Genomic DNA, 13,605 nt, shown 5'->3' on the forward strand with positions numbered 1-13,605 from the left:
AGCTCAGGGAAACCACCAAAGTCGTCCTGGGAATCTGTAGTGCTGAGGACCGGGTTAAACCTGGGAAACGAGAAGGCTGGGAAGGTAAGAACTGTCGCCTGAGTTCACATTTCAGTATCAGTCTCCTGCTCTTCAGACTCTTGTAGCTGCTTTAACACCCTCCTCTGTTCCTAATTGTTTAAAGGGTAGGAGTGCGGTTTTGTGCGTCATGTTTTTCAGACTCCTTCGCAGTATTTCTGGCTGCTCTGTTCAGTCACATTGCGTTTACTTGTGTTTGTTTGCAGCCGTTTCTTTCACTTACTGGGATGCTGAGTGTATTGGTGCCCTGTTAATTTATTTTAGTCTTTTCTGGTAATTAATAAGTGTGCTGAGTACATTATATTAATTCTGTATAATCGGTGCAATGCTTTTTTGAAGTCCTTTGCACTTTCTTCAGCTTTAGCATTTTGAGATTTGTAACGGTTTGTTTTAAATGGCTGATAAGTTATGCTTTTATATAACTGTCTTAAAGCAATGTTTGATATGCATGTTTGGTTGATATTTGGCTGCAGTTTCCTATGTGGTAGTGTTTCACTTGGTGATTTATTTGGACCGTGTGTTGTGTGCGGCTTGAGCTGCAGAGGGAGGGTCCTTGTTGGCAGGCGTTTACCATGGCAATGACTTAGGTACAATGCCTGTGTCATATCAGGTGATCACCACAACCCCTTATTATCATATTATCATATTATCTTTGTTCAACCCCCCGCTCATTTGGGAATAAGAATAAAGAGAGAGTACAGATGTGTGTGTAATATACACAGGCAGACGGTGTATATATGCTGAAAGAGACTTTCACAAGAGAGCATCACTGTCACAGTATCGAATCTCGAGAAGCAATAATGAAGGTGGAAGAGTCGTAATTAAGCTGCACCCATCTCTTTGCCAGGTTTGCGTCTCATTTCACAGTAAATATAACAGGGTTCCCTGTTGACGGGGGCCTGGTTTGGCATCTTGGATAACAGGTGTCTTTATGTAGCGTGTTGTTCGCTCATGTTAACGTGTCTGTGACAGGGGTTCGACTCCACGTCAGGGTGGCTCTACTTCTGTCCTGCAGAACAGTGGTCCTTCACGCCGGCCCCCCAGAGCCACAGGGTCCGCAGCTTTTATGGGGTAATACAGAGATGAGTAGCTCTCTACGTTGAAGAAGAAATCAGAGTCCAAGCTCTTGTTTGATGAGATGGGTGCGGAGTAAATATTGTACAGCCCAGCGTTGTGTGAACTGCTTCCAACAGCGTGTCTTACTGTGTGCTCCCTCTCCCTCTCCCTCTCCCCCTCCTCTCTCTCTCTCTTTCACTCCCTCCCTCCCTGTCACTGTCTCTTCGCAGGATATCTGTGAGGACATCTCCGACCACGTGGAGCAGATCCACGCCCTGCTGGAGACCGAGTTCTCCCTGAAGCTGCTCTCCTACTCGGTTAACATCATTGTGGACATCCACACGGTGCAGCTGCTGTGGCACCAGCTACGGGTCTCGGTGCTGGTGCTGAAGGAGCGGGTCCTACAGGGCCTCCAGGACTCCAACGGCAACTACACCCGGCAGACAGACATCCTGCAGGCCTTCTCCGAGGACCAGAACGAGGTGTGTGTGTGTGTCCTGCCTGTCCCCTCGTCCCTGTCCCTGCGTTTGTTGTCTCTGGGTCACGGGAGGTTTTGTGTGTAGTGTTTGAGATGAAGCGGTGTAGTTAATGTGGCAGGAGGTTATAACACCACTGAGGGAAATGTACTATTAATAATCTTAATTATTTTGCTACAGTTATTGCATTGGATTATTATTGTAATGTTTTGCAATCAAAATTTATTTTTGTTTGGTTGAATTCAGACCACAGATTAGTGAACTCTTGTCCTTGCTCAGGACGATTATGTTTTTTAAGCTAGATGTTATGCATGTCGTCCTGGGTGATGTCTCGCTCACATTGGGCTTCATGTGATGCGTGTGTCACGGCTCGTGGCTGCACAGTAGTTACTCATAACAAAAGCTTCCCATCCGCTCTCCTCAGCGTCTCCCCCGCCCCGGCTCTTGCTGCAAAGCCTCTGTGGAGGTCTGTGTGATCGGCAGCGTCTGGCCCCCAGCGATGCTCCAGATTATATTACACAGATGCTTGACAAACGCACGAAATTAGTCAAATGAGGTTTATTAATTCTGTGCCTCGTGGGACGGATGGTGAGATTAATAAATGGCGTGACACGACATCACATTGATTTGTTTTCGGTTTGTTTGTTTGTTTGTTTGTTGGGATGGTTGGTTGGTTTGTTGCCTCCCGGTGTCTTGTCTCCTCTAGATCTGTGTGAGCCGTATAATCGGATCTTACACTGCTGTGTCCAGATTTAATCTTACTCCCTCACAGGTATCGGAGGTGTCTAAATATACGTGACTGTTTACAACTCTCTGAGGCGCTGTCCTGTTTGCACAAATTAAGGTCACTGAAATATTAATAGTGTTATTTTAAGCAACAGCGTGACTAATAGGGATATATGAGTCACATGCATACACACACCTACATATACTTATATTTGTGTGTGTGTGAATATCTGTTTTTTGCCACATTTTGCAGGCCCGTCTGGACGCCTTGACCGAGGTGGACGATTCAGGCCAGTTGACCATTAAATGCAGCCAGGACTACTTCTCCCTGGACTGTGGCATCACCGCGTTCGAGCTGAGCGACTACAGCCCCAGCGAAGACCTGCCCAGCGAGCTGGAGGCCATGAACTCGGGCCGAACTAAAGCCAAATCCCACGAGCCCTGCTGCTACCCGGACCTGGAGAAGGACTTCCCGGAGCTCATCCAGAGCGTGGGCTTGCTGACCGTTGCTGCTGAACGCCTGTCCTCTAAGCAGGACGAAACCACTGCCAGCCAGGAAGGCCCTCAAACCAGGGAAGAGTCCGGGCTCACTTCGAGGAAGCCTTCTCCCACTCGAGAGAACACAGAGCCTCCAGCAGAGGCCTTGGCGTCAACCAACAAGTCCCCTGCCCAGGATTCATCCTCCTCTTCTCCCACGATGCACCAGGGTGCCCCTCTGAGCCGGCACCTCTCCCATTGTGACAACGCCATCTCCAAGCGGCCTATCAGGGACTGTTTCAACTACAACGAGATGTCCCCCACGCAGCCCTCCCTGCCAAAGAAAGCCATGTACCTGGAGGGCATGTCCAGAGACGACATCGAGTCCATCATCAAGAGAGTGCACCCGTCGTCGCTCCAGTTCAAGGGTGATCTGAGCCGGAGCACTCCTTCCCTCCTGGACCCCCCGGACCGGTCCAAGTTCTGGCTGGAGCTGACCTCCGTCTACCCCAGCAGCACCCCGGCGGCCGTCAGCCAATCGTACGACTGTTTGAACACGATGGATGTCCAGAGCTGCAAGGTGCTGCTGAACGAGTCTTCCTTCAAGACGCTACCCAGCCCCAGCGCTTCCAGCCCAGCCCTCCAGAGACGCTCCTTGGGGGCGGAGAGACCGTGCGACCCAGCGGAGCGTCCCTCGTCTTCCGGGCAGTCCAGCCGTGCGTCTGATATGGACTTCCCTGAGTGCAGCGGTGCAATAAACGGTTCTGCCCCCGATTGGAGAGCATTGAGCGGTCAAGAGGAGAGTCCCCAGCCGTTGCTAACAGCAGCCAGCCTTATGCATCCCCCAGACACCACTCAACTCGGGGGTCTCGATGCCACCAGTCCCCAACCAGCTCTGTGTGGCCAGCCTGCCTCCGGGAAGACCTCCTCTGAGTTCTCCGCAATCCAGATCCTTCCGACTGACAAAGACGGACCTGCCCCTTGTGTGACCAGCGGGATGGGTCTGAAGGAGGAGGCGTGGTACGGGTCCGACGAATACCTCGCTCTGCCGTCGCAGCTCAAGAAGACCGAGATGCTGGCCATGAATCTGGAGACCCTGGCCAAGGTGCTGCCCCAGAAGGCCATGGAGGAGACCATCCAGGACGTGGACGACTGGGAGCTCTCCGAGGTGAACTCCGACTGCGACGCCTATCCACCCTTCCGGGCTGGCCGGAGGTTCGAGAAGCCGTTCGCCAGGGGCCCGGGTTCCCCCACCTCCTCCAGCGACATCGCCCCCTCCTTGGATGAGAGCATTGAGTCGGGGCCCCTCAGCGACCTGCTGTCGGAGGACGAGGGGGCCGCGCCGGGGTCCCGGGCCCAGGACCAGGACCAGGAGGCGTGGCTGAGCAAGAGCTTCACTACAGCTGGGGAGTCGGGCCACGGCGGGTCTGAGTTAATCCAGCAGCTGCTTCTGGACATCCAGCACCAGGAGAATGACGAGGACATCTGGGAGAAAATCGAGGTATCGTGCCATTCGGTTTAATCTGTTATTATCATAATTAAAACCTCCATCTCAGTGTGTTTTTATTTTTCCTCCGTGTTGTGGACAATGTCTGCTTCAGTATTCGGTTCTCATTATTTACTGCAGTTATTAGTGCTTTAGCCCCCTCTTGTGGACGTTAGTAAAATGGTTAGACCTCCTGGTTAAACCCTATAAACCTGCTTCTGTTCCAAACCCACTGCAGTGACAGCCACACTCCGAGTTATATTTAAACCTCCTGATACAGATCCCTGTTTTAAACCCTCTGATTTGTCAGATTTATTTAGCTCTCATGAATTTGTGGCCCCAGAGAGAAACACCGTCTCCTGTGCGGTTATTTCAAACCATCCATTGTTTTGTGAAGCCGGTTTTGCCCTCTGTGGTTTCGATTCTTCTCCGTGGCACTCGATCCCGTCTCCCTGTCTGTTTTTCCGCTGTTGGACGCCGCCCCCTGCCTTTAGAAACCACACCTGCGATGTGTTGCACTACCTGTATGGCACAGTAGTGCCGTTCGGATGCTTGTTGTGATTCTGGTCAGAAAAAAGGAGGACGTTAAGACGTCACTGATAGAAAGACACTCACAGGCATTGGTCTCCACTCAGTTCAGCATAAAACAATGCAGATGCACTTTTTCTGCACAGGCTGACAGCTTAAGTATGCCATAATAAGCAGGTTATGTTTTAAAAGGCACAACATTAATTATGAAAGGGTTTAATAACATCTTCTGAGAGGATATAGCCACATAAGAGTAGGCATTTAGGCTCTATCTGTCCCACTCTCACATTTCAAGGTGCAGTGATCATATTTAAACCTGCATGTTTTCTGCAGGTGCCATTAAAACACCAGAACAATCTTCCCATCCTTGTGCAGGTGTGGGTCTGAGTACATTGGCTCCATCTGCTGGCAGACACATTTAACTGCGTCTCAGCCTCTTCTGTAGTGTGTTGTAGCTCATGCTTTTATCCAAAGCGATTTGCTTCGTCAACAACTGACAAAATGACCTGGATTTCACATCTCGCCTGAAGGCCAGGCCTCTGTTACTGAGTCACTGAAACAGTTTGTCTCTACAGGACCCTATTAGCCTGTGTATCTCACCTCAAAGCAAGTCTGAAACCCTGACTGACTCCACAAAGCAGGTCAGAAACACATGCTTTCATCAGATTTCAAATGATGGAATATTCTGGAACACCTTCAGAAATGTTCTGTTTGTGAGCCGATGGCACAGTGAAAAACTGGTGGCGATTATAAGATTATGTCTCCCGTGATTATAAATTTGAAGCCGAACTTTCCTCCGCTTCACGCTGTACTTGACAAGCAGTAGTGGCTCTCTTACTGTCAAGTGCTATTCCTGTACTACAGCACACACACACAAACATATATAGGGACTCTGTCGGGGGTTCGCCGCAGTGCCAGGCTCCGTAGGTGCGTTTAGGAAACACTGAGACGGCAGTCATTTAATATGATAAATATATATGTCCGTGATCCAAATAGAGAGACGGACATGAGTGTAAACAAAAGCTTAACCCTTGTTGGAGCCACGTCTAAACACATCCCTCTCTGAGCCCATACCCAGCACTACGACCCCCACTCGGGGACCAGGCGTGTCCCCAGATCCGTTCAAAGCCCCAGTTCGTCCTGCTTCTCAGTCTTGTCTCTCTCTTGCTCTCTCTCCCTCCCCCCCGCTCCTCCTGCCTCTCCACACCAGCCAGCGGGTCCCTGGGGGGCAGCCAGTCACAGAAGGAACAGCAGGTCAGGTGCTTCCTCATTCAATCGCCTCCCCCAGGGCCCGGGGGGGGTGCAGAGTATCTGGAGTCTCTGGCCTCCCCGTCCCTCACCCCGTGTGGCATTACTGTATATATACATATATGTGTATCAGTGAGTCACTGCCATTTGTATTAAATTGTAAACAGCTTCACATAAGAAACACCAAAGCAGAGAAGGAAAGCACGATTCCCGGTGATGTTTTAAGGTCAGACTTCAGTTGGAGATACGGCCCAGTTATAACGCCTGCTGTCAGAGGAGTGTCACGTGTCGGAGGAGAGGCTCTGAAACATCGCGGCGGCGGCGGGAGACCGTTACTGAAACGAAAACTCTGATGTTAATATTGGAGATGGGGGGCGTCACGTGGCCGGAGCTGTCTGTCTGTCTGTCGGGCTGCCCCTCGCGGCCCCCAAAGCCCGATCCTCACAAACGCAGCTCCCCGTACTTCCTCCGCAGTCGGAGTGGTTAAGTGAGAGCGCGCACCTGAAATGATATGTGACGCACCGCGGTGATGGATTATATTAGCACACGGGCGCTGGGGAAACAGCTTCATTCTCATGGCAACAGACATCTGGGTGCTGAGGGCCTCGCTGTGGGGGCCGCCGCGGACCACTCGTGTGTGACGTTGGCTTCCTGACACACAACTGAGAGAGAGGAGAGAAAAAAACACTTCTCCAGAGAGGCTGTGTGTGACAGGTTTACTTTTACACGTGGCTTCTTTACATTCCTGGCCCACAAGTGCAATTTGTGACAAACGATGGTAAAGCACATAAATAAATTATGAAAGCGACACGTTTCTCAGGGTTATTCCGGTTTTATTGAAGCAGTGGGAGCAGAATCGCAAAAGGAAATCTGTTTGGAAATATATTGGATACAAGTATAGATATATTTGTTTACAGAAGTAAATGATTCTTTGAAGATCTATGAAGATGAGCTTCTTAATAAACAAACAAACAAAACGAAAAAAAAAAACTGCTTTTATCTCTGAATTTAACACTAGAAAGAGTCACCCGGCTTTCATTCCAGTCGGGAAGTTTGACACTTCTGTTTTTGTTTGCTTGGCTTGTTTTGTTTTATTTTGTTTAGCTGCTTGTCAAGGATCAACTGACAAGGCTTTCTAATGTTTCAAAGGGAGACGTGTGCTGGGTTTAAATTTGGCACTTCTGCATTTATGCACGGAGTTGGTATTTTAGAGTTATTATCCGCTATGCTGGGCTGCTTCACGGAACTGAGACAGTGGGACTTTAGTCTCCACTTCGGGTTTATGCCTCCTTTGATCTCGGGAGCTCAGCTGGCTTGGGCCCGGACTCTCCTTGCGTGGGAGAATGCAAATCCAAATAGAGCCTCTTCCTGCCTTCCTGGCTCCCACAACACCGGGACAGATGCGCGGAGGAATCGCACACAATAAACAAACAACTTGCTTGGCACAGCATAAAAGTCCCCGAAGCACAGCCCTGCTGATCTGGCGCTGGCCGGGAACGGTCCGTGCTGGAGATCGCCAGCAACGCCTTTGAACAGGGTGTCCAGTCGAGCACGCTTCACCCGATTCCAGCTCAGGAGTCCGAAAAGTGGAACGAACTTCTCATTCTTCCACACGGAAGAAAAACAGTGTGAGAAAGTGACTTTATTTTATTGCACAGTTGTGTGACAGGTAAAAAACACACAAACTAATAACCCCTCCAGAAACAGTGTGCTTTAGGAGAGCAGGTCACTTTCTCTTTAGGTTTTTATAGAAATAGATTTTTATGGAAAATAACATTAAAGATTGCCTGATATAAGTACTTTTATTTAGGATAATTACTGCCATATTGACCTGAAATGTTGTGCTTTTGTGCCTTTCCCACAGACCTATCTGAGAATATACTGCTGGGATTTAGTGTAGGGAACACAGGTCTGTTTTATACGCATGTCTGATGGGCTGCCGGGCGCCCTGCCTCTGAGATCCAGCAGAGGGCACTGTTTGAGTTCGGTACAAGGCCCGTGTGTGCCAGTGACTCAGACTGCTCCTCTGTCGAGCGGACATATGCTGCCATCACAGCGAGTTCCTCAGAGGACGGCTGCTCTCGTTTCCAGGACTGTACTCTAATCCACACCAAACACTCCACACCTCCGAGCCGCCACAACAGGTGGCTGTCAGCTTAAAGTGCTTTGCGTTAATTGCCTGTTTTGTTATTGTGTTGGTGGCGATTTGAAAGCAGCGCATATCCTCTTCGAAATCATTTCATAACCCACACGTTTGATAACCACAATGCTGGCTTTTCTGTGTCCCTGATGCAGCCTTTCGCACACTTGAAACATAAAAAAACTGTGTGACGTCTTTCTCAATGCAAGTTATTTGTATTCGAGAAGAAAAACCCAAAACAAACACGATTTGTCGGAGATGCTCTTGTGCAACAATCTGTGGGTTTTAAGGTCCATTAAGTAGCACAAGCCAGAGACGGCTCTACCTCAGCTGAGTCAATCCGTTTGGGCGATGTTAATGTCCTCTCACCGCTGATGAGTGCAGGGCTTCGGTGCTCTGTGTGTGATCGCTACCATCATTGTGTTACTTCAGAGTTGTTTTGCACTATGATTAAAACCACGACATCTTTCTGCTCCTCAGGGTTTTGTGAGTAAACTGGATGAATTCATTCGCTGGCTGCGTGAAGCTCTGGAGACCACGGAGAACTGGACGGCGCCCAAGACGGACACGGACAGCCTCAAGTTGTACCTGGAGACACACCTGGTATGACGGAGCCACACGCCATAGAATAACCTACTATACTATACCATACTATACTGTAGTTATACTGCAGGATACTGTGCTACTCTGTACTCTAATTCCCCACCAAGATTTCCTGTTATATGGTACTATACCATGCGATTCTATATCTGTAACTACACTATACTATACTATAACTATACTGTACTATAACCATACTATACTGTACTATAACTATACTATAGTATACAGTACTATAACTACACTATACTATAACTATACTATATTATAACTATACTACTGTGCTACTCTGTACTCTAATTCCCCACTAAGATTTCCTGTTATATGGTACTATACCATGCGATTCTATATCTGTAACTACACTATACTATACTATAACTATACTGTACTATAACCATACTATACTGTACTATAACTATACTATAGTATACAGTACTATAACTACACTATACTATAACTATACTATATTATAACTATACTACTGTGCTACTCTGTACTCTAATTCCCCACTAAGATTTCCTGTTATATGGTACTATACCATGCGATACTGTAACTATACTATAACTACACTATACTATACTATAACTATACTGTACTATAAATATACTATAGTATACCGTACTATAACTACACTATACTGTACTATAACAATACTGTACTGTAACTGTTCTATATTATACCGTACTATAACTACACTATACTATATCTACACTATACTATGCTGTAACTGTAGTATACTATACTATACTATAACTATACTACTGTGATACTCTGTATTCAACCCCACCAAGATTTCTGGTTATATGGTACTATACCATACTATATTGTACTATAACTCTACTATACTATACTATTCTTTACTCTAATTCTTCAGCAATATTTCCTGTTATATGGTTCTATACTGTACTACAGCTATACTATACTGTACAATAACTATACTATAACTATACTATACTATTCTTTACTCTAATTCCTGATCAAGATTTCCTGTTATATGGCACTCCTATAGTATATGCAATATTATGGTATACTATACCCTGTGCAGATCTAGCAATTGTTCAATATGAGAACCATGCCCTCCCTTCCAGGCCTGTGGGGTGTGAATGAGAGGCGCGTTTCTTTTTTCCTCCTGCTCTGATGGTCTGCGGGTGAATGGGTGGGAACCTCCTCACACCCCAGGGACAAGAGGCCGACACGTTGTTATAGGGGATTGAAACGGCTGTCAAAAAACAAAAAACATAGACTCCACGCAAGAGCAGATAAGAGCCATTTAATAAAATTAACAAGCGGCCGAACACCAGGAGACGAGTGCGGACTCTGCGTTTGAGCGGCTGAGCGACGGAGGAAATGAACTGAGATGCTCCGCTGCTCCTGAACTGGTCCCAGATGCCAGGAATGTGCAGGAAATGGAGATTTGGGCTTTTTGCGCACTTGGCTTCGATTCCAGTCCTCAGTACAGATGCGCTGCACTTTGAGAGGAGTCAGGTTTACAGCTCGGGTGTGACGGCACTTATAGGCATTGCAGAGAAGAGTTAATATACGTCTTAAGCTTTATGCAGACACTATAGACACAAACTGGCGCACACCCACGTTCTTTGTGGTCATACATCGTAACCCTTTTTGTGTTTAAAGGTCTTCACGCCCAGCCATTTTATAGTTTTTTTAAATATATATATGGGTATTTCTTTTGGAAACCGTAATGATATCACGGTTACATTAACCAGCAAATTGAATTGCCGACTGCCTTGGCTCGCACTCCCATGCTGTCCCCTGAGTGAGAGTTTTCCTGACCCTGTTAGTCTCCCGCAGTTAAAAATAATAATAAATCAAGTTGCAAACAGTTGGCAGCCAGCAAGAGGTCTGTGCAGCGAGCGCCCCCCCCACGCATGGCCCCCCGCTCGGCACACTCCTGAGAGGACCACCGTAATGAGACCCCTCTCGCACCGATCCCGGCTGTTTTCCCAGTGATAACCACGCCGCGCAGGGATGGAGATCCAGTGAAACGCCCGCTGGTGCATATTGGGACAAGACGTCCACTCGATAGTGAGACGCGATTCAGGGTCCCTAGTCTGTTTTAAAACATGATCGGTCAGAGCAGTGCGTCTGTGTTACTGGTGAATATGACCACGGGGGTCTTGCCCATAAGTAGTGGGTCTCTCAGGCGGAGTGCATCTCCGAAAGGTGCACCTTCCTTACCCCCACCACACACACACTCCCTCCATCACTTAATTCTCGTCATGAAGGCGACATCTCACTGACGAAGCTATTTTTATACCTAATGGCTCCTTCTGAGTGTTTAGTTATGGTTTAATCTTCAGATCGTGTAGTGGGTCTATGTTACGGCAGCAGCTTGGGAATGGGCCGGGTCTCCCCGAGCCTCTGCGATCTGACGAGATTAGGATTGAAGGCGCGGATGGCTGCAGGCGTCTCTGTCCTGGGGGACCCCAGCGCCTTCAAAAGCACATCCCCTTGCCATCCCGCGTGGCCCAGGAAGAGGCACTTCACACTTTGATGATCCTTACAAGGCCAGCGCTCATTAGAAACGGCAGTCAACAGAAGAGTTTAAACCGTAACGGCCAATAGGTAGAAAAAAGACAGAAGGAGATGTGTAGCTGGTTAAAAGTACAACAACAAATACAAAATGAAGAGATCGCTTCAGTGGCTGGTGTGTTTGGGGATATTTAGCACCAAAAAGATCAAATTGTCTGAAGATCTGTTTTTGGATTTATCTGTTGAGTTTGTAAAGAGTTTCTGACGCAGCGTGTTCTGGGCCTCCGGTGGAGTCGGTCTCTCCCACACGGCTGTGGGATGACGGGCAGCAGCCATGTTGCATGAGTTCGGTCTGACCGGCCCTAGGGAGGCCTGGCTCCGGGTCTGAGAGGGTGCTCCCCCGGCGCTGCCCTGACCCACTCTGTCTCTGTCCCCGCAGAGCTTCAAGCTAAACGTGGACAGCCACTGCTCCCTGAAGGATGCCGTCGTGGAAGAGGGACGCCAGCTCCTAGACCTCATCGTCTCCCACAAATCAGGTGAGTGCGGGGGGTGCGTGACAGCCCCCCACGGCCCAGGGCCCCGGCCGTAACTCCTCTTATTCATTATTAACGTTTATATTAACATACTGACCTTCAGGAATTATAAATGTTTCAGCACCTGCCTCTGCGCCGGGGCAGGGGAGAGGGGAGGGATGGGATGTAAAATGTAATTCGGCTCTGAATCGGGCACGTGGGGGAGATGGTGGGATACACGTCCAGAAAGAAGCCGAAGCATCGAGCCGCGGCCGGACACTTAATAAATAGTGTTTCGGCCCCTTCCCTGTTAATTCTATTAATTATTCATCTCGTTAGTGCGGCCCTCATAGACTCACACACACGTCACTGGGCTGCGACGCTGCCCCCCCACTGCACTACGAGCGGACCACCTTCTCTGTCAGCCCCCTGTTTAACAACCCCTCAACATTCGCCACATTACAAATCCCCACTGACACTGATACCTGGTCTCCTGGCACCCGTGCCCTTGAGTAATAATTCAGCAGGTGTGAGCAGCAAATATGTATGTTTTGGGTGTCTATAGACACAAAGAATATTCCAGAATGGTGACAGAACAGGGTCATTGTGTGTTTTGTAATTCTTTGCTGTAATTCACCTTAATTTGATGCTGTTTAATTTCTGTGATGCCGATAAACCCACACAGCCTGAGAGAGGTGTGTGTAGCCATACGACACTCACTCACAAGTACACACATTAAAAACAACAGCACAGGAGTGGTTTGTGTGTCTGCTGTGAGCTCGGGCATCAACGTTAGTAAAAATCATAATGACTCTCTCTTAGCTCGGGCCCGAGACGCAGCTTTGTTACGATGGCAAGGGATGCTCAGTGAGCTTTTCTGTGGCTCCCAGGGGCCGCAGCACTGAGCGTCCTGTGGTTTGATGCCCTCCGGTGAAAAGGTGGCAAAATTAAGACATGCTTTCATTAGATTCATTCAGAAGAAAACAAACTCGGAGCTTCAGGCCAGGGATGGGATGGAGAGCCACTGATTATTATGCCGGTGCGACTCCAGCGCTCTGTGGGTGCTGGACTCTCGGCTTCCCTCACTGGGGAATGGAGATCGTGGTGTGAAACCTGATCGGACACTCCTGATTGTGTTTTATTTCTAAGTGAGTTGGAGAGTGATAGGGTCTAATCAGTGACACATCTGCGCTCCTCTCTCTCTCTGAAGGGCTGAAAGACACACTGCAGATGATCCTAAACCAGTGGCAAGAACTACAGAGGCAGATCAGGCGTCAGCACAGCTGGATCCTGCGCGCCTTAGAGATCATCAAAGCCGAGATCCTGGCGAGTGATGTGTCTCCGGAGAGCGAGCGCCGCGCCGGCAGCCCCAAGGTAAATGGCGAGGAGTTTCTCTTATTTCCTCTTTATTTCCCGGCCGGTTTAGAAGTGGCGGCCACTGAAGTCCACCCTGTCCCCCAGGCTGTTATCCTTTTCCTCTGCAACATAAATAAACAAAGATGGAATGGGGATTTTTCATATTATTATTACTTGGATTATTTGCATAACAAACGGTGGTGGAACGCAGGGCTTCAGTCAGAAACCCTCCGTCGCTGAGCAAGAAAGAATGTGCTCCTGTAAGCCCAACACACTGGGCTTGTATTTTATACACATTTGAAGACATATTAGTTGATATCAATATTAACTAAAGAACAAACCAATCACACATACTTACATTTGAAAAACAACACCAGAAAACAATGCCTACACACCTTCATTTGATCCTGAGACTTATTTTTTGCTTGAATT

At 48.3% G+C, this 13,605-nt stretch overlaps 1 protein-coding gene across 2 annotated transcripts in view; it reads left to right on the forward strand.

The window, feature by feature from the left end:
- The window catches only part of akap6 (A kinase (PRKA) anchor protein 6), a 122,579-nt gene that overhangs the window by 38,618 nt on the left and 70,356 nt on the right, over nt 1-13,605 (forward strand). For both annotated transcript variants that reach the window (XM_066694324.1, XM_066694323.1), the window contains exons 3-7: nt 1,365-1,616; nt 2,590-4,314; nt 8,696-8,818; nt 11,745-11,841; nt 13,028-13,191. In XM_066694324.1, the coding sequence (XP_066550421.1) occupies nt 1,365-1,616; nt 2,590-4,314; nt 8,696-8,818; nt 11,745-11,841; nt 13,028-13,191 (2,361 nt within the window). The remainder of the gene's footprint in view (nt 1-1,364; nt 1,617-2,589; nt 4,315-8,695; nt 8,819-11,744; nt 11,842-13,027; nt 13,192-13,605) is intronic.

Source organism: Amia ocellicauda, chromosome 21 (genome assembly GCF_036373705.1).
Source record: "Amia ocellicauda isolate fAmiCal2 chromosome 21, fAmiCal2.hap1, whole genome shotgun sequence".
Lineage (NCBI taxonomy): Eukaryota > Metazoa > Chordata > Actinopteri > Amiiformes > Amiidae > Amia > Amia ocellicauda.